Here is a 24,028-nt window from a genome sequence, read left to right as displayed (position 1 = left end):
CACAACGTGTTGTTCTAAGAAACCATCCCGAATACATGAATTCGTCCTCAAGGCTATCTTTGCCAATTTGATTTGTCCAATCTATATGAAGAGACGTGCAGCACTCACCAGCGCCGGGAGTAGCTTCTCCTCAATCAGAGAGCTGAAGGCGAGCGTGTCAGCCCCCTGTGTTGCCGATAGCCCGTAGTCTGCATTGTACCTCTAGAAAGAGAACGGAAGACGGCAAGATCAGTAAATAAGAGTTCAACAGGCTTATTGCAACACCTTGGCCATCCAAATAGTTTATGGTATAATGAGAGAGTTACGAACTAGAATCTATATATATATATAGAATAACAGATACCCGGGAGTTACAGGCTGGAATCCAATCGAGGGGTTCGGGGGGGTTTATATATAGAATAACAGATACCCCGGGAGTGAGTTACAGGCTGGAATCCAATCGAGGGGTTCGGGGGGGTTTATATATAGAATAACAGATACCCCGGGAGTGAGTTACAGGCTGGAATCTAATCGAGGGGTTCAGGGGGTTTATATATAGAACAACAGATACCCGGTGATACGTCCTTACTACACAGTATAAATGCACACGAGGCCCATGCTTGAGAGGTCAGTCTGTGACCTGTCCTTTATTCCTTAGCACTCCAGTGATGAAGGTGGGTAGAGCTTCCCCTTTTATACCTGAAGGTCCAGGTTAGGAGTGTCTCCCACCTAGTGGTCATTGTTCTCACGGTGTACAACTTAGGTCAGATTATACATGGGTTACAATGCTGGTAGAATACATGACATCATCTCCCCCTCCAAAGTCTTATTGGGATCACAGGTTGAGTCTCTCTGGTGGTTTACGCTCTCTTACAGAGCGCCTGAGTTGGGGCTCCGGTTGTTGGGCGCTGGCCTGAGTGTCTGCTGTTTGCGGTGCCTCAGGCCTATCCAGACTGCCCACAGTGACTGGGCTCTCCTCCCTTTGGTTCCGGTGTTTGGTCACCTGTGGTGGAGTGAACTCTACATCGTGTTCTTCCATGGGGTTGCTGAACCTCCTTTTGTTTGATCCATGTGTTTGCGGCAGATTTGTCCATTGGTAAGTTTAACTACCAGAATCCTATTTCCCTCTTTGGCAACCACAGTGCCTGCGAGCCATTTGGGCCCTGCAGCGTAGTCGAGAACAAAATCAGGATCATTTACATCAATACATCGCGCCCTCGCATTCCTGTCATGGTAGTCATATTGTCGCTGGCGTCTGCTCTCGACAATTTCTTTCATGGTGGGGTGTATAAGGGATAATCGGGTTTTGAGCGTTCTTTTCATTAGCAGCTCTGCGGTGGAACCCCTGTGAGCAAGTGTGGCCTGGATCTATAGGCTAACAGGAGGCGTGATAAGCGGCACTGTAGGGAACCCCCTTGGATTCTGAGCATCCCCTGTTTGATTATCTGCACTGCTCGTTCTGCCTGGCCATTTGAGGCCGGCTTGAACGGTGCCGTTCTGACATGGTTAATTCCATTGCCTGCCATGAAGTCCTGGAATTCAGTGCTTGTGAAGCACGGGCCATTGTCGCTGACCAAGACGTCCGGTAGACCGTGGGCGGAGAACATTGCCCGTAGACTTTCTACTGTGGCAGAGGATGTGCTTGAATTTAAAATGTCACACTCGATCCATTTGGAGTAGGCATCTACTACAACCAAAAACATTTTTCCCATGAAAGGACCTGCGTAGTCCACATGGATGTGTGACCAAGGCTTAGCGGGCCATGGCCAGGGGCTAAGGGGGGCTTCCCTGGGCGCATTGCCCAGCTGGGCACACGTGTTGCACCTGCGAACACTAAGTTCCAGATCTGCGTCTATCCCTGGCCACCAAACGTGTGACCTGGCAATTGTCTTCATCGTGACAATGCCTGGGTGCTCATTGTGGAGTTCTCTGATGAACACCTCTCTGCCCATCTGGGGCATGACTACGCGGTTTCCCCACAGTAGGCAATCGGCCTGAATCGAGAGATCATCCCTGCGCCTGTGAAATGGTTTAAATTCCTCAGGGCATGCCCTGTACGTGGCTGCCCAGTCCCCATTCAGGACATATTTCTTGACTAGAGACAATAGCGGGTCTCTATTTGTCCAGACTTTAATCTGACGGGCTGTCACGGGTGAGCCTTCGCTTCCGAAAGCTTCAACAGCCATGACCATCTCAGCACCATGCTCGGTAGCCCACTCAGTGGTGGCTAGTGGGAGCCTGCTGAGTGCATCGGCGCAGTTTTCAGTGCCTGGTCTGTGCCGAATTGTGTAGTCATAGGCGGCTAACGTGAGTGCCCACCTCTGTATGCGGGCTGATGCGTTTGCATTTCTGGCCTTGTTGTCGGCCAAAAGGGACGTTAGGGGTTTGTGATCTGTCTCCAGCTCAAATTTCCTGCCAAACAGGTACTGGTGCATTTTCTTTACCGCATATACACAAGCGAGCGCCTCCTTTTCTACCATCCCGCAGCCCCTTTCTGCCTGGGACAGACTTCTGGAGGCATAAGCTACCGGCTGTAACTGACCCTTGACATTGACATGCCGCAACACACACCCGACACCATGGGACGATGCATCGCACGTTAACACAAGTTTCTTACATGGGTCATATAGCGTTAACAGATTGTTGGAACATAACAAATTGTGTGCTCTATTAAAAGCCCTTTCCTGGCTGTCCCCCCAGACCCATTCGTGACCTTTGCGTAGGAGCACGTGTAGCGGCTCTAGCAGCGTGCTCAATTTGGGAAGAAAGTTACCAAAATAGTTCAGGAGCCCCAGGAACGAACGCAGCTCCGTCGTGTTACGGGGTCTGGGTGCTCTCTGGATCGCTTCCGTTTTGGACGCAGTAGGGCTGATCCCGTCTGCTGCTACCCTCATCCCCAGGAATTCTACCTTTGGAGCTAGGAAGACGCACTTCGCCTTTTTCAGTCGCAGCCCTACCCGGTCCAGTCTGCGTAGCACCTCCTCCAGGTTGTGGAGGTGTTCTTCAGTATCGTAACCCGTGATGAGGATGTCGTCCTGAAAAACCACCATCCTTGGAATCGACTTGAGGAGGCTTTCCATATTTCGTTGGAAGATCGCGGCGGCCGAGCGAATCCCGAACGGACATCTGTTGTACTCAAACAACCCCTTGTGTGTCGTGATGGTGGTCAGCTTCTTTGACTCACTCGCCAGCTCCTGGGTCATGTAAGCTGAGGTCAGGTCCAATTTTGAGGTCAGGTCCACCGGATAGCGTTGCAAAGAGGTCCTCCGCTCTCGGTAGCGGGTACTGGTCTTGGAGTGACACCCGATTGATGGTGGCCTTGTAATCGTCACATATCCTGACCGACCCATCCGCCTTGAGCACCGGCACGATCGGGCTTGCCCAGTCACTGAATTCGACTGGTGAGATGATGCCTTCCCTCAGCAGGCGGTCCAATTCGCCTTCTATCTTTTCCCCCATCATGTACGGCACTGCTCTGGCCTTGTGGTGTACTGGGCTGGCGTCCGGGTTTATGTGAATCACTACCTTGGCCCCCATGAAAGTGCCGATGCCAGGTTGAAATAATGAGTCAAATTTGTCCAGGACCTGTGAGCATGATACTCGCTCCACAGAGGAAATTGCATTGACATCGCCCCATTTCCAGTTCATGACAGCAAGCCAACTCCTCCCCAGTAGTGCGGGACCATCCCCTGGGACAATCCAGAGTGGCAACCTGTTCTCCGAATCTTTGTGGGTCACGACTACCGTGGCGCTGCCTAGCACCGGAATGATCTCCTTTGTGTAAGTCCGTAGCTGTGCGTCAATTGCCGATAATTTTGGCCTCCTGGCCTTGGATGCCCACAACTTTTCGAATTGTTTGATACCCATCAGGGACTGGCTGGCCCCGTGTCTAGCTCCATTGATACTGGGATGCCATTGAGGAGCACTTTCATCATTATCGGTGGCGTCCTGGTGTATGAACTGTATACGTGCTCCACATGAACTCGCTGAACTTCAGCTTCCAGCGAATTCCCCCAGTGTTCATTTCTGCAATTTCTGCAGGTATTTTGCTCATCTCTGCAAACTCCAGCTGAGTGTGTGCCTCCACGCCTCCAGCATGAGCTGTTGTTGGAAACAAAAGGTCTCTTGCCAGTCGATCGTCCCTGACTGCCCCTGTTATTGTCCTTGAGTGCACCATTAACAGGTGTTGATGGCCCCATTACTGGCCGCATTGTCCCTTGCAATGGCGTGAATCGCTGTTCAGCTAGCCATTGTCTCTGTCGAACTTCCCCTCTGGGTTCGACTACATGTTGGGGCATGCCTGACTGCCCTTGTCTGCCTGGAGAACTGTGTGCTGCTTTAACAATGTTAAATCTCTGTCCCAACCATTCCTTAACAGTACCTCTCGTCTGTTCTGCTAGTGTCCAAGCTCGCGTGATTTAAATCCCAGTTTCTCGTCGCCATTGATATGTCCTTACTATACAGTATAAATGCACACAAGGCCCATGCTTGAGAGGTCAGTCTGTGACCTGTCCTTTATTCTTTAGCACTCAAGTGATGAAGGTGGGTGGAGCTTCCCCTTTTATACCTGAAGGTCCAGGTTAGGAGTGTCTCCCACCTAGTGGTCAGTGTTCTCACGGTGTACAACTTAGGTCAGATTATACATGGGTTACAATGCTGGTTGAATACATGACACCCGGGAGTGAGTTACAGGCTGGAATCTAATCGAGGGGTTAGGGGAGGTTTATATACAGAATAACAGATACCCGGGAGTGAGTTACAGGCTGGAATCTGATCGAGGGGTTCGGGGGGTTTATATATAGAATAACAGATACCCGGGAGTGAGTTACAGGCTGGAATCTAATCGAGAGGTTCGGGGGGGTTTATATATATAGAATAACAGACACCCGGGAGTGAGTTACAGGCTGGAATCTAATCGAGGGGTTAGGGGAGGTTTATATAGAATAACAGATACCTGGGAGTGAGTTACAGGCTGGAATCTAATCGAGGGGTTCGGGGGTTTATATATAGAATAACAGATACCCCGGGAGTGAGTTACAGGCTGGAATCTAATCGAGGGGTTAGGGGAGGTTTATATATAGAATAACAGATACCCAGGAGTGAGTTACAGGCTGGAATCTAATCGAGGGGTTTATATATAGAATAACAGATACTCGGGAGTGAATTACAGACTAGAATCTAATCGAGGGGTTAGGGGAGGTTTATATATATAGAATAACAGATACCCGGGAGTGAGTTACAGGCTGGAATCTAATCGAGGGGTTAGAGGAGGTTTATATATAGAACAACAGATACCCGGGAGTGAGTTACAGGCTGGAATCTAATCGAGGGGTTCGGGGGGGTTTATATATAGAATAACAGATACCCGGGAGTGAGTTACAGGCTGGAATCTAATCGAGGGGTTAGGGGAGGTTTATATATAGAATAACAGATACCCGGGAGCGAGTTCCAGGCTGGAATCTAATCGAGGGGTTCGGGGGGGTTTATATATAGAATAACAGATACCCGGGAGTGAGTTACAGGCTGGAATCTAATCGAGGGGTTCGGGAGGTTTATATATAGAATAACAGATACCCGGGAGTGAGTTACAGGCTGGAATCTAATCGAGGGGTTCGGGGGGTTTATATATAGAACAACAGATACCCGGGAGTGAGTTACAGGCTGGAATCTAATCGAGGGGTTCGGGGGGGTTTATATATAGAATAACAGATACCCGGGAGTGAGTTACAGGCTAGAATCTAATCGAGGGGTTCGGGGGGGTTTATATATAGAATAACAGATACCCCAGGAGTGAGTTCCAGGCTGGAATCTAATCGAGGGGTTAGGGGAGGTTTATATATAGAATAACAGATACCTGGGAGTGAGTTACAGGCTGGAATCTAATCGAGGGGTTCGGGGGGGGGGGGGGGGAGGGGGGGAGGGGGTTTATATTTAGAATAACAGATACCCGAGAGTGAGTTTCTGTACGACACAGGTCAACAGATATTTTTATTTTGTTAACAGTTGAACAGTTAATTCAGTCTGAGCAGTTCAACGGTTAAGGTTTTAGCCAAAAACAGGAAGTGTAAAAATGGCTTCTCCCCAAGTGACATTGATCGATTCCCATCACCATCTGTAATTGGGAAGTATTTAAGTAATGAAGAAATTCCCTATGGATGGCCTCACATTCCTGCCTTGTTTGTGTAATGAGTAGGTTGTCATAGTTACCAGATTTACCAGGCCTCTGGTGACAGGCAGCCCGAAGCAGAGTCACACTGGCCAGGCCAGACCAGACCGCCCAGGCTCTGGCTCCCGTCCCGGTCTGTCCTGATCTCAGCTAAAGTGGGCTGCAAGGCACTTCCACTGGTCCTCCCAGTGTCCCCTGCTGCTGGTGCAAGTGTGAATTTTGGTTGCATCAGGATCGGGTTTCATGGTGATGTCTCCCCTGGTTAAATATCTTGCTGATCCTCACTGTCTGCACTCAAACATCACGTGGCAATTTAGCCAAGATGCCGGAGAGTGCTTAGTGCTTGGAAACCATATCCCAGTGAGAAAAGAGGGGAAAGCGAAAGCATCATCTCTCATTGCGTCTAATCTGCAACCCCATTGGCTGGCCGGCATCCATCAGTATTTCACTCCAGTGTTAATCCATCTTAAAATGTTCTCACCAGAAAAAAGTCAAGAGATATAAATTGTGCTCTTGGGTGCTTTCAATGTACACAATGTAGATTCCCTCATCATCATCATCATAGGCAGTCCCTCGAAACGAGGATGACCTTCCACACTGAAAAGGGATGAGTTCACAGGTGTTTCAATGAAGGACCTAATATTCCGGATCCCAAACTACATCCTGAAGGGTGGAAGATGCCTGTGCGTGGATTGTTTTAACGTGGGGTGACCGTTGCACACCAGCCACCACATGGGCTTGACAGAGCTAGGTCTTGGTCCAGTGGCAAGGGTTGACCAAGACAACTGGAGACCAGCTCTGCTGCACGGACCTTGTGCGCCCACATATCGCAGTGTGGGCTGGCCAGTGCTGCCCCTGGGCCCCAAACTCACACTTCTCCTGGGCCCCGATCACGTCGCTCCCCGATCTCTCGCTGCTCCTGCTGTACCTACCCGCGCTCCAATCCCAGCATTCAGTGCCGCAGCCCTGACCTGCGGGAATGTCGATCCCACACACCCACCTTTCCCACTGTCAGGAGGTCTATACCTCTCCTCCCATGCTTAACAAGAGGAGAGTTGGCTGCGAGTTCTGCAACAATGCTTGTGACCCCGGGAGATGGCAATACGTCTACACGTGGCCCATATAGCATTGGGTCCCTGATAGCAGCTCACTGGCTCTCCCATTGGTGAGAAGTTGTTTTCGATATTGAGTATCTCCCACCATTTCGACTCAAGCATGTGGAAGAGAAATGGCCTAAAACAGAGACCAAAGCAGAAGACTTAACATGGTGGCTGAACTGGCCCATTCCCTTCAGTGTTGCTAAATCCCTGTACAAGTTCCACTAGCTGAATTTACTATAACCCCACTTCATGCCCCAGCAATTTCTGGGCGTGAGAAATTTAGGGCTGTTGCCCTCTGCTGCTGCTTGACCAAACAGGGCACCGTGTTACCACACGCAGAGGCACCATCAGATTCTCCACACCACCAAAACATGGCACAAGAACATCTAGGCACCCACTGCCTTCTTCTGAAGGCCCCGACTCTTCATTGCTGAGAGTTAGATGCTTCAGTCAGCACTAGGCTATTGATTGAGAGAGAAACGATCAGTTCTCTGGCCCTCTCCTCCCTCCTCAACTGTGTCCTGAGGATTGGCTCACTGAGCTGTTAGTCAAAGTTACCACCTTGAATGAAATCCCACCACTTGAAGTAGGAGCTTGCAGCACCTGTACATGCGTTAAGTTAAGTCACCCGCTCGGCTCATGGAATGAAAGCCATTCTATCACACACTGAGAAATGCCCAGATCCAAACCTAATGAAGCTTATTTTGTGAAAGCTAATAGAACATACAAAAGTAACACAGCCTATTGCCTGTTCTGTCTGTGATCCCAGCTAGCAACCACACTAATTAAAGTTTTAAAAAGCTTTTAAATATTAAACTAAAACTGTTCCGTTGGGAGTTAACACTTTGCAAGGCAAATCTAATCTGTCTAGCAACATCATAACACGAATGACCAAACTCCAGTGAGATGCAGTTAGACAAAATGACGGGTTCACCTGTTTCCTGAGGTATGCAAGGATCTGGAGAGGCTGCGACAGAACGTCTTTCTCAGTCTTCAGTGCTGGCAAAACCCCTGCCAATAAAACAAACAGCTTCATTTTAGGCCCCAATTTCCCCCCTCCCCTCGTGAAAGTTGGGGGCAGAGGCTGCATTGATGCTGGAGACCCCTCACCCAAATGGCCATTCTTCATGCAAAAGCAGGGTCAACAGAATTCAATCACAAGGAGTCAGAGTCCAGCCAATCGTGTCCTCCAGCCAGGCTCACATTCCAGCAGCCTGATTTCCCCCTCACTAGCCTGGGGCACTGAGTCCAGTTATTAATGCCTCACCTGAGGTCAAAGATAGGGGCTGGGATCCTCCTTGTCTATGTGGCTTGCTACACCAGGCCTTTTACCCAAGGAGCCATTGGGACCAGATTGGTTCCTTTGTCATTCCCTTTCCTGACATCACCAAGCTCTTGTGTCCATTAACCAGGGACAGTGTCTGTGCTGCTCTCCAGAAGCAGTATCCAGCCTGCAGCAGTTGGATCCACCAGGGAAACACAAGTTTTACAGCATCCAGTTGTTCTCCACTTCACTAAATTCCACACTAATGCCGAGTAAAACCGCAAAAGAGGCACAACTACTGCACATCTCGAGCAGTTCAGACTGTGGGATAACTACTGGCTTGGAAACTTTGCACACTAGAGGAAGCAACGTCAGACTGGGCTCTTGGTGCTGACGTCTGGGACAATGTCTGGGACGAGATCACCTCTCAGGAGAATCCACTGCAAGCGGGTCACTATTTATACCAAGTGAAAATCCCGAACAAACTGGATCAAACAGAAATAAAACCCAGCAACTGGACACCAAGGCCTGGAAGTGAGGTGCCCATGGTAACCTGCCGTGGATTACTTCTTTCAGTACTTACAAACTTCGGTGATCGTACTGCTGCTAACCAATTGGTGGGAGCACTGAAACACTCCCAGTTAAAGCGGGAATCGCCACAGTGTGAACAGCGAGGGTTAAACTCCAGCCCACAGCTCTTTCACTGAGCAGGGAGGCTTCCAGCCACACAACAGCTTTTAAGCTACTTCAGTTTGAAGGGAAACGTTTGTTCCCCAACTACTATTTCAACAGAACCCAACAGGCCTGGACACAGATTCTGGAGAGCAGCACAGACACTTTTCCCGGTTAACAAATCACAGAAAGTTAATATGCAGGTAGAGCAAGCAATTTGTAAGGCAAATGGTACATTAAAACTTATTGCAAGGGATTTGGAGTATAAGAGTAACAATTGTACAGGTTTTGGTGAGACCATACCTGGAACTGTGTACAGTTTTGGTCTCCTTACCCAAGTGGGGGTGCAACAAAGGTTCACCAGATTGATTTCTGGAATGAGAGGGCTGTCCTATGAGAGATTGAGAAGAATGGGCCGATATTCTCGAGTTTAGAAGAATGAAAGGTGATCTCATTGAAACATATAAAATTCTTAGAGAGCTTGACAGGATAGGTGCTTGAGAGACTGTTCCCCCTGACCGGAGAGTCTGGAACCAGGGGTCATAGTCTCAGGATAAGGGCTCGGCCATTTAGGACTGAGATGAGGAGGAATTTCTTCACTCAGAGGGTGGTGAATCTTTGGGATTCTCTACCCCCGAGGGCTGTGGAGGCTCAGCCGTTGAGTATATTCAAGGCAGAGATTGATAGATTGTTGGATGTAGGAATAGGGCGGGAATGTGGAGTTAATGTAGACGTTCAGTCATGATCTTATTGAGTGATGGAGCAGGCTCGAGGGGCTGGATGGTGTACTCCTGCTCCTATTCTTGTGTTCTTACGTAAACCGATACCCCTCCTCACCTTCACAACTCCACTTGCTGCAGCTTGGCTTCATATGTCCCCACGTACCACGTAGCTTTTCCTCAAACATGTATTACACAGGATTACATGGGATATACGGCACAGAAACAGGCCATTTGGTCCAACCGATCCATGCTGCCATTTATGCCCCACTCCAGCCTCCTCCAATTCTATCACCATAACCCTTTATTCCCTTCTCCCTCAAATCCTCCCCTTAAATCCATACTATTTGCTTCAGCCCCTCCCTGTGGCAGTGAGTTCCACATTCTCACCACTCTCTGGGTAAAGAAGTTTCTTCTGAATTCCCGACTGCATTTCTGGGTGACTATCTTATATTGAGGGCCTCTAGTTAAGCTCTTCCCCATAAGTGGAAACATTCTCTCTGCATCCACTCGATCAAAACCTTTCATAATTTTAAAGACCTCGATTAGCCTTCTTGTGAACCTACAAGCTTGTTCAACCTTGAAGACATCCTCGATCAGTACAGGACCCTGTCAGGTACAGGGTCCTCGATCACAGGACCCTTGCAGGTACCTGAGTATTTTCTAAATGGTGAGCAGTTAGGAACAGTGGAGGAACACAGAGGTAGAAATCACTAAAAGCTAGTGAACAGGTACAACAAATAATTTAAAAGGCCAATGGAAGGGGGCTGGAAAGCAAAGGGTGGAAGTTATGTTATATAAAGCTCAGGATAGAGCACTCAGGGAGGGTATATTGCCTCAGAGCAGCGAGGGGGGGGGGGGGGCAGCGCAGATTCACCAGAATGAAACCGGGGCTGAAAGGGTTAAATTATGAGTGGCCAGGTTGTATAGACTCTGCCTGTCTTTCCTTGAGTTTAATGGATGATCTAATTGAGGTGTTTGAGATGATTAAAGGATTTAAACGATTTTCTTTGGTGGGAGTGGGGGGTCCACAACAAGGAGGCTGTTCGGGCACTTCTTCAAACAAAGAGTAGGGCAAATCTGGAACTCTCGCCCCAAAATATGCTGTTCATGCTGGGGTCAATTGAAAATTACAAAACTTAGATAGACAGATTTCTGTTGGTAAGGGTATTAATTTAAGGGTTACAGAACCAAGGCAGGTAAATAGAGTTGGGAGTTCAGATACAGATCTGCCATGATCTAATTAAATAGGTGAACAGGTTCGAGGGGCTGAATGACCTCTCCCTGTTCCTACGGAATGGACCCAGAGAGAAAGACTGCTTTTAGAATTGTGACATGAACCATACCAGCTCTACATGTAGCCTTACCCGAGGGGCTTCTCCAGGGGTTGCTGAGCTTGTGCACTCTGAGGGGTGCTCCTGAAAATCGGGCATAAGCCTGACAGAAAATATCCAGTTAGTAAAGTCAAATCTACTGTCTGAAACTCACGTCACCAGTAGGTACAGCACGGGGTTAGATACAGAGTAAAGCTCCCTCTACACTGTCCCATCAAACACTCCCAGGGCAGGTACAGGGGGTTAGATACAGAGTAAAGCTCCCTCTACACTGTCCCATCAAACACTCCCAGGGCAGGTACAGCACGGGGTTAGATACAGAGTAAAGCTCCCTCTACACTGTCCCATCAAACACTCCCAGGGCAGGTACAGCACGGGGTTAGATACAGAGTAAAGCTCCCTCTACACTGTCCCATCAAACACTCCCAGGGCAGGTACAGGGGGTTAGATACAGAGTAAAGCTCCCTCTACACTGTCCCATCAAACACTCCCAGGGCAGGTACAGCACGGGGTTAGATACAGAGTAAAGCTCCCTCTACACTGTCCCATCAAACACTCCCAGGGCAGGTACAGCACGGGGTTAGATACAGAGTTAAGTTCTACACTGCATTCCTCCTTCAGTGTCTGTAAGTGAAAGTGCCGAAACTGTATTAAAATGGGAGGGGATCTGCCTGCTCCAGGGATAAACCTGACCACTTGTCCGGCAGGAGAAGGATCCTCACCAACTGTAGTGATCCCTGCAGCAAATTCAGAGTGTTCCAACTCTCAGTCACCTTATTTCAAATTCTTCACAATGAAACTTGTTAACGTGTAAATGAATTCCTGGGACAGAGATGCCCGGTTACAGACTCTAGTTGGCTCAAATTCACTGACCAGAAGCAACTTTCACTCTTGCGCCCAAGATCACCGCAGATAACAACTGGTATTTATATAGCATCTTTAATGTAGTAAAATGTCCCAAGGTACTTCACAGGAGCATCATAAAACAGAATTTGACACCGAGCTGCAATAGCTTGGTCAAAGAGGTAGGTTTTAAGGACCGTCTTAAAGGAGGAAAGAGGGGTGGAGATATTTCGGGGGGAATTACAGAGCTCACGGCCGCTGCAGTTGAAGGCTCAGCCACCAATGGTTGAGCAATTAAAATCAGAAATGCTGAAGAAGCCAGAATTGGATGAGCGCAGATTGTGTTGGTTTGCGAGGCTGGAGGAGATTAGAGATGGGGAGGAGCGAGGCCATGGAGGGATTTGGGAGCCAATGTAGGTCAGCGCGCACAGGTGAACGGGACTTGTTGCGAGTTAGGAAATGGGCAGCCGAGTTTTGGATGGCCTCAAGTTTACGTAGGGTAGAAAGTGGGAGGCCAGCTAAGACTGCATTGGAATAGTCAAGTCTACAGATAACAAAGGCTTAGATGAGGGTTTCAGCAGTAGATGAGCTGAGACAGAGACGGACGATGGTACGGAGGTAGAGGCACGGATATGTGGTTGGAAGCTCATTTCAGGGTCAAATATGACGGTATGTTCCGGTTCAGCCTCAGACAGATGCTCGAGAGAGAGAGAGAGAGAGAGAGAGAGAGAGACAGAGCCTGTGGCTCGGGAATGGAGTTCGACACTGTGGCTTCGGTCTTCCCAATATTTAATTGGAGGAAATTTCTACTCATCCTTGATGTCTGACAATTTAGAGACCATGACTGGCTGAACAAGCTGGTGATGAGGTGGAGCTGGGTGCTGTCACTGTACATGTGGAAACTGTCGCTGTGTTCTCGGATGCTGCCGAGGGGCAGATTTTGTTTTACTCGTTCCTGGGATGTGGGCGTCACTGACAAGGCCGGCATTTATTGCCCATCCCTAATCGCCCCTTGAGAAGGTGGTGGTGAGCCGCCTTCTTGAACCGCTGCAGTCCGTGTGGTGAAGGTGCTCCCACAGTGCTGTTAGGGAGGGAGTTCCAGGGTTGTAACCCAGCGACGATGAAGGAACGGTCGATATATTTCCAAGTCGGGATGGTGTGTGACTGGGAGGGGAACGTGGAGGTGGTGGTGTTCCCATGGACCTGCTGCCCTTGTCCTTCTAGGTGGTAGAGGTCGCGGGTTTGGGAGGGGCTGCAGTGCATCTTGTAGATGGTACACACTGCAGCGGGTCGAGGAGCTGGAGCAGATCCAGGAGTGGCCCCGGGAGCCGGAGCAGATCCAGGAGCCGGAGCAGGTCCAGGAGTGGCCCCAGGAGCCGGAGCAGGTCCAGGAGCCGGAGCAGGTCCAGGATGGCCCCGGGAGCCGGAGCAGGTCCAGGAGTGGCCCCGGGAGCCGGAGCAGGTCCAGGAGTGGCCCCGGGAGCCGGAGCAGGTCCAGGAGTGGCCCCGGGAGCCGGAGCAGGTCCAGGATGGCCCCGGGAGCCGGAGCAGGTCCAGGAGTGGCCCCGGGAGCCGGAGCAGGTCCAGGAGTGGCCCCGGGAGCCGGAGCAGGTCCAGGAGTGGTCCCGGGAGCCGGAGCAGGTCCAGGAGTGGCCCCGGGAGCCGGAGCAGGTCCAGGAGTGGCCCCGGGAGCCGGAGCAGGTCCAGGATGGCCCCGGGAGCCGGAGCAGGTCCAGGAGTGGCCCCGGGAGCCGGAGCAGATCCAGGAGCCGGAGCAGGTCCAGGAGTGGCCCCGGGAGCCGGAGCAGGTCCAGGAGAGGCCCCGGGAACCGGAGCAGATCCAGGAGTGGCCCCGGGAGCCGGAGCAGGTCCAGGAGCCGGAGCAGGTCCAGGATGGCCCCGGGAGCCGGAGCAGGTCCAGGAGTGGCCCCGGGAGCCAGAGCAGGTCCAGGAGTGGCTCCAGGAATCAGAGGTTCAGGAGCAGTAGCAGGTCCTGGAATGCAGAGGGAGAGTGGCCAACACGGGAGTAACCAGTGATGGAACACTGAATTGTGCAACACAAAACTCGGGGCTCAGTGCGACATACTCAGAGAGAGCAGATGGACAGCTTAATCCCGACCCATGCTGTTACTGAACTCCGGGTAGGGCAGTGAGCAGAAATATTGTTGAATGTTTGGCTTTTGCCCAAACTTGAGCCTCCCCAAGACGGCGCTCAGTGCCTCTACCCCAAGCCGAGAGCCGCCCCATTGTCCTGTACTGAGATATCCGGCTACAGGGTCTCCACTCTTCACCAGGGATTATCAGCAGCACTTCAGCAACAGCTGGCTGATGTACAGCAGCTTCACTGTAATTCTTTGAGTAATAGCAGCAGGGAGCCAAACCAGAGTTCCTTCCAGGCACCAAGGACAGATGATGTAATGGAATCAGAGTGAGACAGTCGACTGCAGCCCAAACCCTTCAGGCATGACATTTGGAAAATATAACTGGCAACCACAAACTATTCGTCCTGTTTATTCACACATGGCCAAAAGAGCCAGACCACAAGATATAAACCTGATTCAGCTGCTCTTTTACAACCAGATCAGAGAGACGCAGATCAACTCGATGACTCCTCACTCATTAAGAACGGGATAAAAGAATTCGGTTGTACAGGAGAACACACTACCACAAGCAGTCAACCACACAATGTGTTAATTTGTCCCTATCCCATACTCAGCACCCCGGTTATACCCAGCGTGGCACTCATTCCCGGTGTATGTTATATATAAACCCCCCGATTATACCCCAGCCTGTCACTCACTCCCGGTGTATGTTATATATATAAACTCCCCCGATTATACCCCAGCCTGTCACTCACTCCCGGTGTATGTTATATATATATAAACCCCCGATTATACCCCAGTCTGTCACTCACTCCCGGTGTATGTTATATATATATATAAACCCCCCGATTATTCCCCAGCCTGTCACTCACTCCCGGTGTATGTTATATATATAAACCCCCCGATTATACCCCAGCCTGTCACTCACTCCCGGTGTATGTAATATATAAACCCCCGATTATACCCCAGTCTGTCACACACTCCCGGTGTATGTTATATATATAAACCCCCCGATTATAACCCAGCCTGTCACTCACTCCCGGTGTATGTTATATATATAAACCCCCCGATTATACCCCAGTCTGTCACTCACTCCCGGTGTATGTTATATATATAAACCCCCCGATTATACCCCAGCCTGTCACTCACTCCCGGTGTATGTTATATATATAAACCCCCCGATTATACCCCAGCCTGTCACTCACTCCCGGTGTATGTTATATATAAACCCCCGATTATACCCCAGTCTGTCACTCACTCCAGGTGTATGTTATATATATAAACCCCCGATTATACCCCAGCCTGTCACTCACTCCCGGTGTATGTTATATATATAAACCCCCCTATTATACCCCAGTCTGTCACTCACTCCCAGTGTATGTTATATATATAAACCCCCCTATTATACCCCAGTCTGTCACTCACTCCCGGTGTATGTTATATATATAAACCCCCGATTATAGAAACATAGAAAATAGGTGCAGGAGCAGGCCATTCAGCCCTTCTAGCCTGCACCGCCATTCAATGAGTTCATGGCTGAACATGAAACTTCAGTACCCCCTTCCTGCTTTCACGCCATACCCCTTGATCCCCCGAGTAGTAAGGACTTCATCTAACTCCCTTTTGAATATATTTAGTGAATTGGCCTCAACTACTTTCTGTGGTAGAGAATTCCACAGGTTCACCACTCTCTGGGTGAAGAAGTTTCTCCTTATCTCGGTCCTAAATGGCTTACCCCTTATCCTTAGACTGTGACCTCTGGTTCTGGACTTCCCCAACATTGGGAACATTCTTCCTGCATCCAACCTGTCCAAACCCGTCAGAATTTTAAACGTTTCTATGAGGTCCCCTCTCACTCTTCTGAACTCCAGTGAATACAAGCCCAGTTGATCCAGTCTTTCTTGATAGGTCAGTCCCACCATCCCGGGAATCAGTCTGGTGAATCTTCGCTGCACTCCCTCAATAGCAAGAATGTCCTTCCTCAAGTTAGGAGACCAAAACTGTACACAATACTCCAGGTGTGGCCTCACCAAGGCCCTGTACAACTGTAGCAACACCTCCCTGCCCCTGTACTCAAATCCCCTCGCTATGAAGGCCAACATGCCATTTGCTTTCTTAACCGCCTGCTGTACCTGCATGCCAACCTTCAATGACTGATGTACCATGACACCCAGGTCTCGTTGCACCTTCCCTTTTCCTAATCTGTCACCATTCAGATAATAGTCTGTCTCTCTGTTTTTACCACCAAAGTGGATAACCTCACATTTATCCACATTATACTTCATCTGCCACGCATTTGCCCACTCACCTAACCTATCCAAGTCACTCTGCAGCCTCATAGCATCCTCCTCGCAGCTCACACTGCCACCCAACTTAGTGTCATCTGCAAATTTGGAGATACTACATTTAATCCCCTCGTCTAAATCATTAATGTACAATGTAAACAACTGGGGCCCCAGCACAGAACCCTGCGGTACCCCACTAGTCACTGCCTGCCATTCCGAAAAGTACCCATTTACTCCTACTCTTTGCTTCCTGTCTGACAACCAGTCAGCACACTACCCCCAATCCCATGTGCTTTAACTTTGCACATTAATCTCCTGTGTGGGACCTTGTCGAACGCCTTCTGAAAGTCCAAATATACCACATCAACTGGTACTCCTTTGTCCACTTTATTGGAAACATCCTCAAAAAATTCCAGAAGATTTGTCAAGCATGATCTCCCTTTCACAAATCCATGCTGACTTGGACCTATCATGTCACCATTTTCCAAATGCGCTGCTATGACATCCTTAATAATTGATTCCATCATTTTACCCACTACTGAGGTCAGGCTGACCAGTCTATAATTCCCTGCTTTCTCTCTCCCTCCTTTTTTAAAAAGTGGGGTTACATTGGCTACCCTCCACTCGATAGGAACTGATCCAGAGTCAATGGAATGTTGGAAAATGACTGTCAATGCATCCGCTATTTCCAAGGCCACCTCCTTAAGTACTCTGGGATGCAGTACATCAGGCCCTGGGGATTTATCGGCCTTCAATCCCATCAATTTCCCCAACACAATTTCCCGACTAATAAAGATTTCCCTCAGTTCCTCCTCCTTACTAGACCCTCTGACCCCTTTTATATCCGGAAGGTTGTTTGTGTCCTCCTTAGTGAATACTGAACCAAAGTACTTGTTCAATTGGTCTGCCATTTCTTTGTTCCCCGTTATGACTTCCCCTGATTCTGACTGCAGGGATCCTACGTTTGTCTTTACTAACCTTTTTCTCTTTACATACCTATAGAAACTTTTGCAATCCGCCTTAATGTTCCCTGCAAGCTTCTTCTCGTACTCCATTTTCCCTGCCCTAATCAAACCCTTTGTCCTCCTCTGCTGAGTTCTAAATTTCTCCCAGTCCCCAGGTTCGCTGCTATTTCTGGCCAATTTGTATGCCATTTCCTTGGCTTTAATACTATCCCTGATTTCCCTTGATAGCCACGGTTGAGCCACCTTCCCTTTTTTATTTTTACACCAGACAGGAATGTACAATTGTTGTAATTCATCCATGCGGTCTCTAAATGTCTGCCATTGCCCATCCACAGTCAACCCCTTAAGTATCATTGGCCAATCTATCTTAGCCAATTCATGCCTCATACCTTCAAAATTACTCTTCTTTAAGTTCTGGACCAAGGTCTCTGAATTAACTGTTTCATTCTCCATCCTAATGCAGAATTCCAACCTATTATGGTCACTCTTCCCCAAGGGGCCTCGCACAATGAGATTGCTAATTAATCCTCTCTCATTACACAACACCCAGTCTAAGATGGCCTCCCCCCTAGTTGGTTCCTCGAAAACCATCCCTTATGCACTCCAGGAAATCCTCCTCCATCGTATTGCTTCCAGTTTGGCTGGCCCAATCTATGTCCATATAAAAGTCACCCATTATAACTGCTGCACATTTATTGCATGCACTCCTAATTTCCTGTTTGATGCCCTCCCCAACATCACTACTACTATTTGGAGGTCTGTACACAACTCCCACTAACGATTTTTGCCCTTTAGTGTTCTGCAACTCTACCCATATAGATTCCACATCATCCAAGCTAATGTCTTTCCTAACTATTGCATTAATCTCCTCTTTAAGAAAGCAAATGGCATGTTGGCCTTCATAGCAAGGGGATTTGAGTACAGGGGCAGGGAGGTGTTGCTACAGTTGTACAGGGCATTGGTGAGGCCACACCTGGAGTATTGTGTACAGTTTTGGTCTCCTAACCTGAGGAAGGACATTCTTGCTATTGAGGGAGTGCAGCGAAGGTTCACCAGACTGATTCCCGGGATGGCGGGACTGACCTATCAAGAAAGACTGGATCAACTGGGCTTGTATTCACTGGAGTTCAGAAGAATGAGAGGGGACCTCATAGAAACATATAAAATTCTGACGGGGTTAGACAGGTTAGATGCAGGAAGAATGTTCCCAATGTTGGGGAAGTCCAGAACCAGAGGTCACAGTCTAAGGATAAGGGGTAAGCCATTTAGGACCGAGATGCGGAGGAACTTCTTCACCCAGAGAGTGGTGAACCTGTGGAATTCTCTACCACAGAAAGTTGTTGAGGCCAATTCACTAAATATATTCAAAAAGGAGTTAGATGAGGTCCTTACTACTCGGGGGATCAAGGGGTATGGCGAGAAAGCAGGAATGGGGTACTGAAGTTGAATGTTCAGCCATGAACTCATTGAATGGCGGTGCAGGCTAGAAGGGCCGAATGGCCTACTCCTGCACCTATTTTCTATGTTTTTTTTTTTCTATGTTAACCAGCAATGCTACCCCAGTCTGTCACTCACTCCCGGTGTATGTTATATATATAAACCCCCCGATTATACCCCAGCCTGTCACTCACTCCCGGTGTATGTAATATATAAACTCCCCCGATTATACCCCAGTCTGTCACTCACTCCCGGTGTATGTTATATATATAAACCCCCCGATTGTACCCCAGTCTGTCACTCACTCCCGGTGTATGTTATATATATAAACCCCCCGATTATACCCCAGCCTGTCACTCACTCCCGGTGTATGTAATATATAAACTCCCCCGATTATACCCCAGTCTGTCACTCACTCCCGGTGTATGTTATATATATAAACCCCCCGATTATACCCCAGTCTGTCACTCACTCCCGGTGTATGTTATATATATAAACCCCCGATTATACCCCAGTCTGTCACTCACTCCCGGTGTATGTAATATATAAACCCCCCGATTATACCCCAGCCTGTCACACACTCCCAGTGTATGTTATATATATAAACCCCCCGATTATACCCCAGCCTGTCACACACTCCCAGTGTATGTTATATATATAAACCCCCCGATTATACCCCAGTCTGTCACTCACTCCCGGTGTATGTTATATATATAAACCCCCTGATTATACCCCAGTCTGTCACTCACTCCCGGTGTATGTTATATATATAAACCCCCCGATTATACCCCAGTCTGTCACTCACTCCCGGTGTATGTAATATATAAACCCCCCGATTATACCCCAGTCTGTCACTCACTCCCGGTGTATGTAATATATAAACCCCCCTATTATACCCCAGCCTGTCACTCACTCCCGGTGTATGTAATATATAAACTCCCCGATTATACCCCAGCCTGTCACACACTCCCGGTGTATGTTATATATAAACCCCCCGATTATACCCCAGTCTGTCACTCACTCCCGGTGTATGTTATATATATAAACCCCCCGATTGTACCCCAGTCTGTCACTCACTCCCGGTGTATGTTATATATATAAACCCCCCGATTATACCCCAGCCTGTCACTCACTCCCGGTGTGTGTTATATATATAAATCCCCCGATTATACCCCAGTCTGTCACTCACTCCCGGTGTATGTTATATATAAACTCCCCGATTATACCCCAGTCTGTCACTCACTCCCGGTGTGTGTTATATATATAAACCCCCCGATTATACCCCAGTCTGTCACTCACTCCCGGTGTATGTTATATATATAAACCCCCCGATTATACCCCAGTCTGTCACTCACTCCCGGTGTATGTAATATATAAACCCCCCGATTATACCCCAGTCTGTCACTCACTCCCGGTGTATGTAATATATAAACCCCCCTATTATACCCCAGCCTGTCACTCACTCCCGGTGTATGTAATATATAAACTCCCCGATTATACCCCAGCCTGTCACACACTCCCGGTGTATGTTATATATAAACCCCCCGATTATACCCCAGTCTGTCACTCACTCCCGGTGTATGTTATATATATAAACCCCCCGATTGTACCCCAGTCTGTCACTCACTCCCGGTGTATGTTATATATATAAACCCCCCGATTATACCCCAGCCTGTCACTCACTCCCGGTGTATGTAATATATAAACTCCCCCGATTGTACCCCAGTCTGTCACTCACTCCCGGTGTATGTTATATATATAAACCCCCCGATTATACCCCAGCCTGTCACACACTCCCAGTGTATGTTATATATATAAACCCCCCGATTATACCCCAGTCTGTCACTCACTCCCGGTGTATGTTATATATATAAACCCCCCGATTATACCCCAGTCTGTCACTCACTCCCGGTGTATGTAATATATAAACCCCCCGATTATACCCCAGTCTGTCACTCACTCCCGGTGTATGTAATATATAAACCCCCCTATTATACCCCAGCCTGTCACTCACTCCCGGTGTATGTAATATATAAACTCCCCGATTATACCCCAGCCTGTCACACACTCCCGGTGTATGTTATATATAAACCCCCCGATTATACCCCAGTCTGTCACTCACTCCCGGTGTATGTTATATATATAAACCCCCCGATTGTACCCCAGTCTGTCACTCACTCCCGGTGTATGTTATATATATAAACCCCCCGATTATACCCCAGCCTGTCACTCACTCCCGGTGTATGTAATATATAAACTCCCCCGATTATACCCCAGTCTGTCACTCACTCCCGGTGTATGTTATATATATAAACCCCCCGATTATACCCCAGTCTGTCACTCACTCCCGGTGTATGTTATATATATAAACCCCCGATTATACCCCAGTCTGTCACTCACTCCCGGTGTATGTAATATATAAACCCCCCGATTATACCCCAGCCTGTCACACACTCCCAGTGTATGTTATATATATAAACCCCCCGATTATACCCCAGCCTGTCACACACTCCCAGTGTATGTTATATATATAAACCCCCCGATTATACCCCAGTCTGTCACTCACTCCCGGTGTATGTTATATATATAAACCCCCCGATTATACCCCAGTCTGTCACTCACTCCCGGTGTATGTTATATATATAAACCCCCCGATTATACCCCAGTCTGTCACTCACTCCCGGTGTATGTAATATATAAACCCCCCGATTATACCCCAGTCTGTCACTCACTCCCGGTGTATGTAATATATAAACCCCCCTATTATACCCCAGCCTGTCACTCACTCCCGGTGTATGTAATATATAAACTCCCCGATTATACCCCAGCCTGTCACACACTCCCGGTGTATGTTATATATAAACCCCCCGATTATACCCCAGTCTGTCACTCACTCCCGGTGTATGTTATATATATAAACCCCCCGATTGTACCCCAGTCTGTCACTCACTCCCGGTGTATGTAATATATAAACTCCCCCGATTATACCCCAGTCTGTCACTCACTCCCGGTGTATGTTATATATATAAACCCCCCGATTATACCCCAGCCTGTCACTCACTCCCAGTGTATGTTATATATAAACCCCCGATTATACCCCAGCCTGTCACACACTCCCAGTGTATGTTATATATATAAACCCCCCGATTATACCCCAGTCTGTCACTCACTCCCGGTGTATGTTATATATATAAACCCCCCGATTATACCCCAGTCTGTCACTCACTCCCGGTGTATGTTATATATAAACCCCCCGATTATACCCCAGCCTGTCACTCACTCCCGGTGTATGTTATATATATAAACCCCCCGATTGTACCCCAGTCTGTCACTCACTCCCGGTGTATGTAATATATAAACTCCCCCGATTATACCCCAGTCTGTCACTCACTCCCAGTGTATGTTATATATATAAACCCCCCGATTATACCCCAGTCTGTCACTCACTCCCGGTGTATGTAATATATAAACTCCCGATTATACCCCAGTCTGTCACTCACTCCCGGTGTATGTTATATATATAAACCCCCGATTATACCCCAGTCTGTCACTCACTCCCGGTGTATGTTATATATATAAACCCCCCGATTATACCCCAGTCTGTCACTCACTCCCGGTGTATGTTATATATATAAACCCCCGATTATACCCCAGTCTGTCACTCACTCCCGGTGTATGTTATATATATAAACCCCCCGATTATACCCCAGCCTGTCACTCACTCCCGGTGTATGTTATATATATAAACCCCCGATTATACCCCAGTCTGTCACTCACTCCCGGTGTATGTTATATATATAAACCCCCCGATTATATCCCAGCCTGTCACTTACTCCCGGTGTATGTTATATATATAAACCCCCCGATTATACCCCAGTCTGTCACTCACTCCCGGTGTATGTAATATATAAACCCCCGATTATACCCCAGTCTGTCACTCACTCCCGGTGTATGTTATATATATAAACCCCCGATTATACCCCAGTCTGTCACTCACTCCCGGTGTATGTTATATATATAAACCCCCCGATTATATCCCAGCCTGTCACTTACTCCCGGTGTATGTTATATATATAAACCCCCCGATTATACCCCAGTCTGTCACTCACTCCCGGTGTATGTAATATATAAACCCCCGATTATACCCCAGCCTGTCACTCACTCCCGGTGTATGTTATATATATAAACCCCCCGATTATACCCCAGTCTGTCACTCACTCCCGGTGTATGTTATATACATAAACCCCCCGATTATACCCCAGTCTGTCACTCACTCCCGGTGTATATGAAGAGTTGGGGATATGTGATTGTTCAGTTTGTGACGGACTGTGACCCGGGTGGGGGATGGCCCCTGCCCCCCGCCGACCAGCACGGTCAGGCTCCCCCGGGGCCCGGGCCCTAGGCCCCCGGTCAGTCTCCCCCGGGCCCCCCGGTCAGTCTCCCCCGGGCCCCCCGGTCAGGCTCCCCCGGGGCCCGGGCCCTAGGCCCCCGGTCAGTCTCCCCCGGGCCCCCCGGTCAGTCTCCCCCGGGCCCCCCGGTCAGGCTCCCCCGGGGCCCGGGCCCTAGGCCCCCGGTCAGTCTCCCCCGGGCCCCCCGGTCAGTCTCCCCCGGGCCCCCCGGTCAGGCCCCCCCCGGGCCCCCCGGTCAGGCTCCCCCGGGCCCCGGGCCCTAGGCCCCCGGTCTGTCCCTACCAGCACGGTCAGGCTCTCGCTATCCACGGACGGAAGGCCCCAGTCCCCTCTCCAACAGAACAGCTCCAGGGGCGCCGCCATTGCCGCACCACCCGGAAATGAACGGCCCGACCCGGAAACAGACCGCGACTGCCTGACAACAGACATCCCATAAACTGTCTCCATGGAGATTTCCTGATTGTGTGCAGTGATTGTGGAAACACAGACAATAGGAGCAGGCCCTTCGGCCCCTGGAGCCTGCACCGCCCTTCAGTGAGTTCATGGCTGGTCATTCCCTCCGTACCCCCTTCCTGCTTTCTCGCCATACCCCTTGATCCCCCTAGCAGTAAGGACTTCATCTAACTCCTTTTTGAATATATTTAGTGAATTGGCCTCAACTACTTTCTGTGGTAGAGAATTCCACAGGTTCACCACTCTTTGGGTGAAGAAGTTTCTCCTCATCTCGGTCCTAAATGGCTTACCCCTTATCCT

General features: G+C 49.1%; 1 protein-coding gene across 1 annotated transcript in view; it reads right to left on the bottom strand.

Annotated features, from left to right (window-relative positions):
• Positions 1–23,662, bottom strand: part of mtx1b (metaxin 1b) — a 36,874-nt gene extending 13,212 nt beyond the window's left edge. Inside the window, exons 1-4 of the mRNA XM_070868509.1 lie at positions 23,558–23,662; positions 11,268–11,337; positions 8,180–8,256; positions 109–201 (exon numbers count right to left, since the gene is read on the bottom strand). Of these exons, the coding sequence (XP_070724610.1) occupies positions 109–201; positions 8,180–8,256; positions 11,268–11,337; positions 23,558–23,638 (321 nt within the window). The 5' untranslated portion in view covers positions 23,639–23,662. The remainder of the gene's footprint in view (positions 1–108; positions 202–8,179; positions 8,257–11,267; positions 11,338–23,557) is intronic.
• Positions 23,663–24,028: the final 366 nt, after the last annotated feature.

The sequence above is a fragment of the Pristiophorus japonicus genome, chromosome 30, assembly GCF_044704955.1.
Source record: "Pristiophorus japonicus isolate sPriJap1 chromosome 30, sPriJap1.hap1, whole genome shotgun sequence".
In the NCBI taxonomy this organism is placed as follows: Eukaryota; Metazoa; Chordata; class Chondrichthyes; family Pristiophoridae; genus Pristiophorus; species Pristiophorus japonicus.
This window is presented reverse-complemented; position numbering and strand designations above follow the sequence as displayed.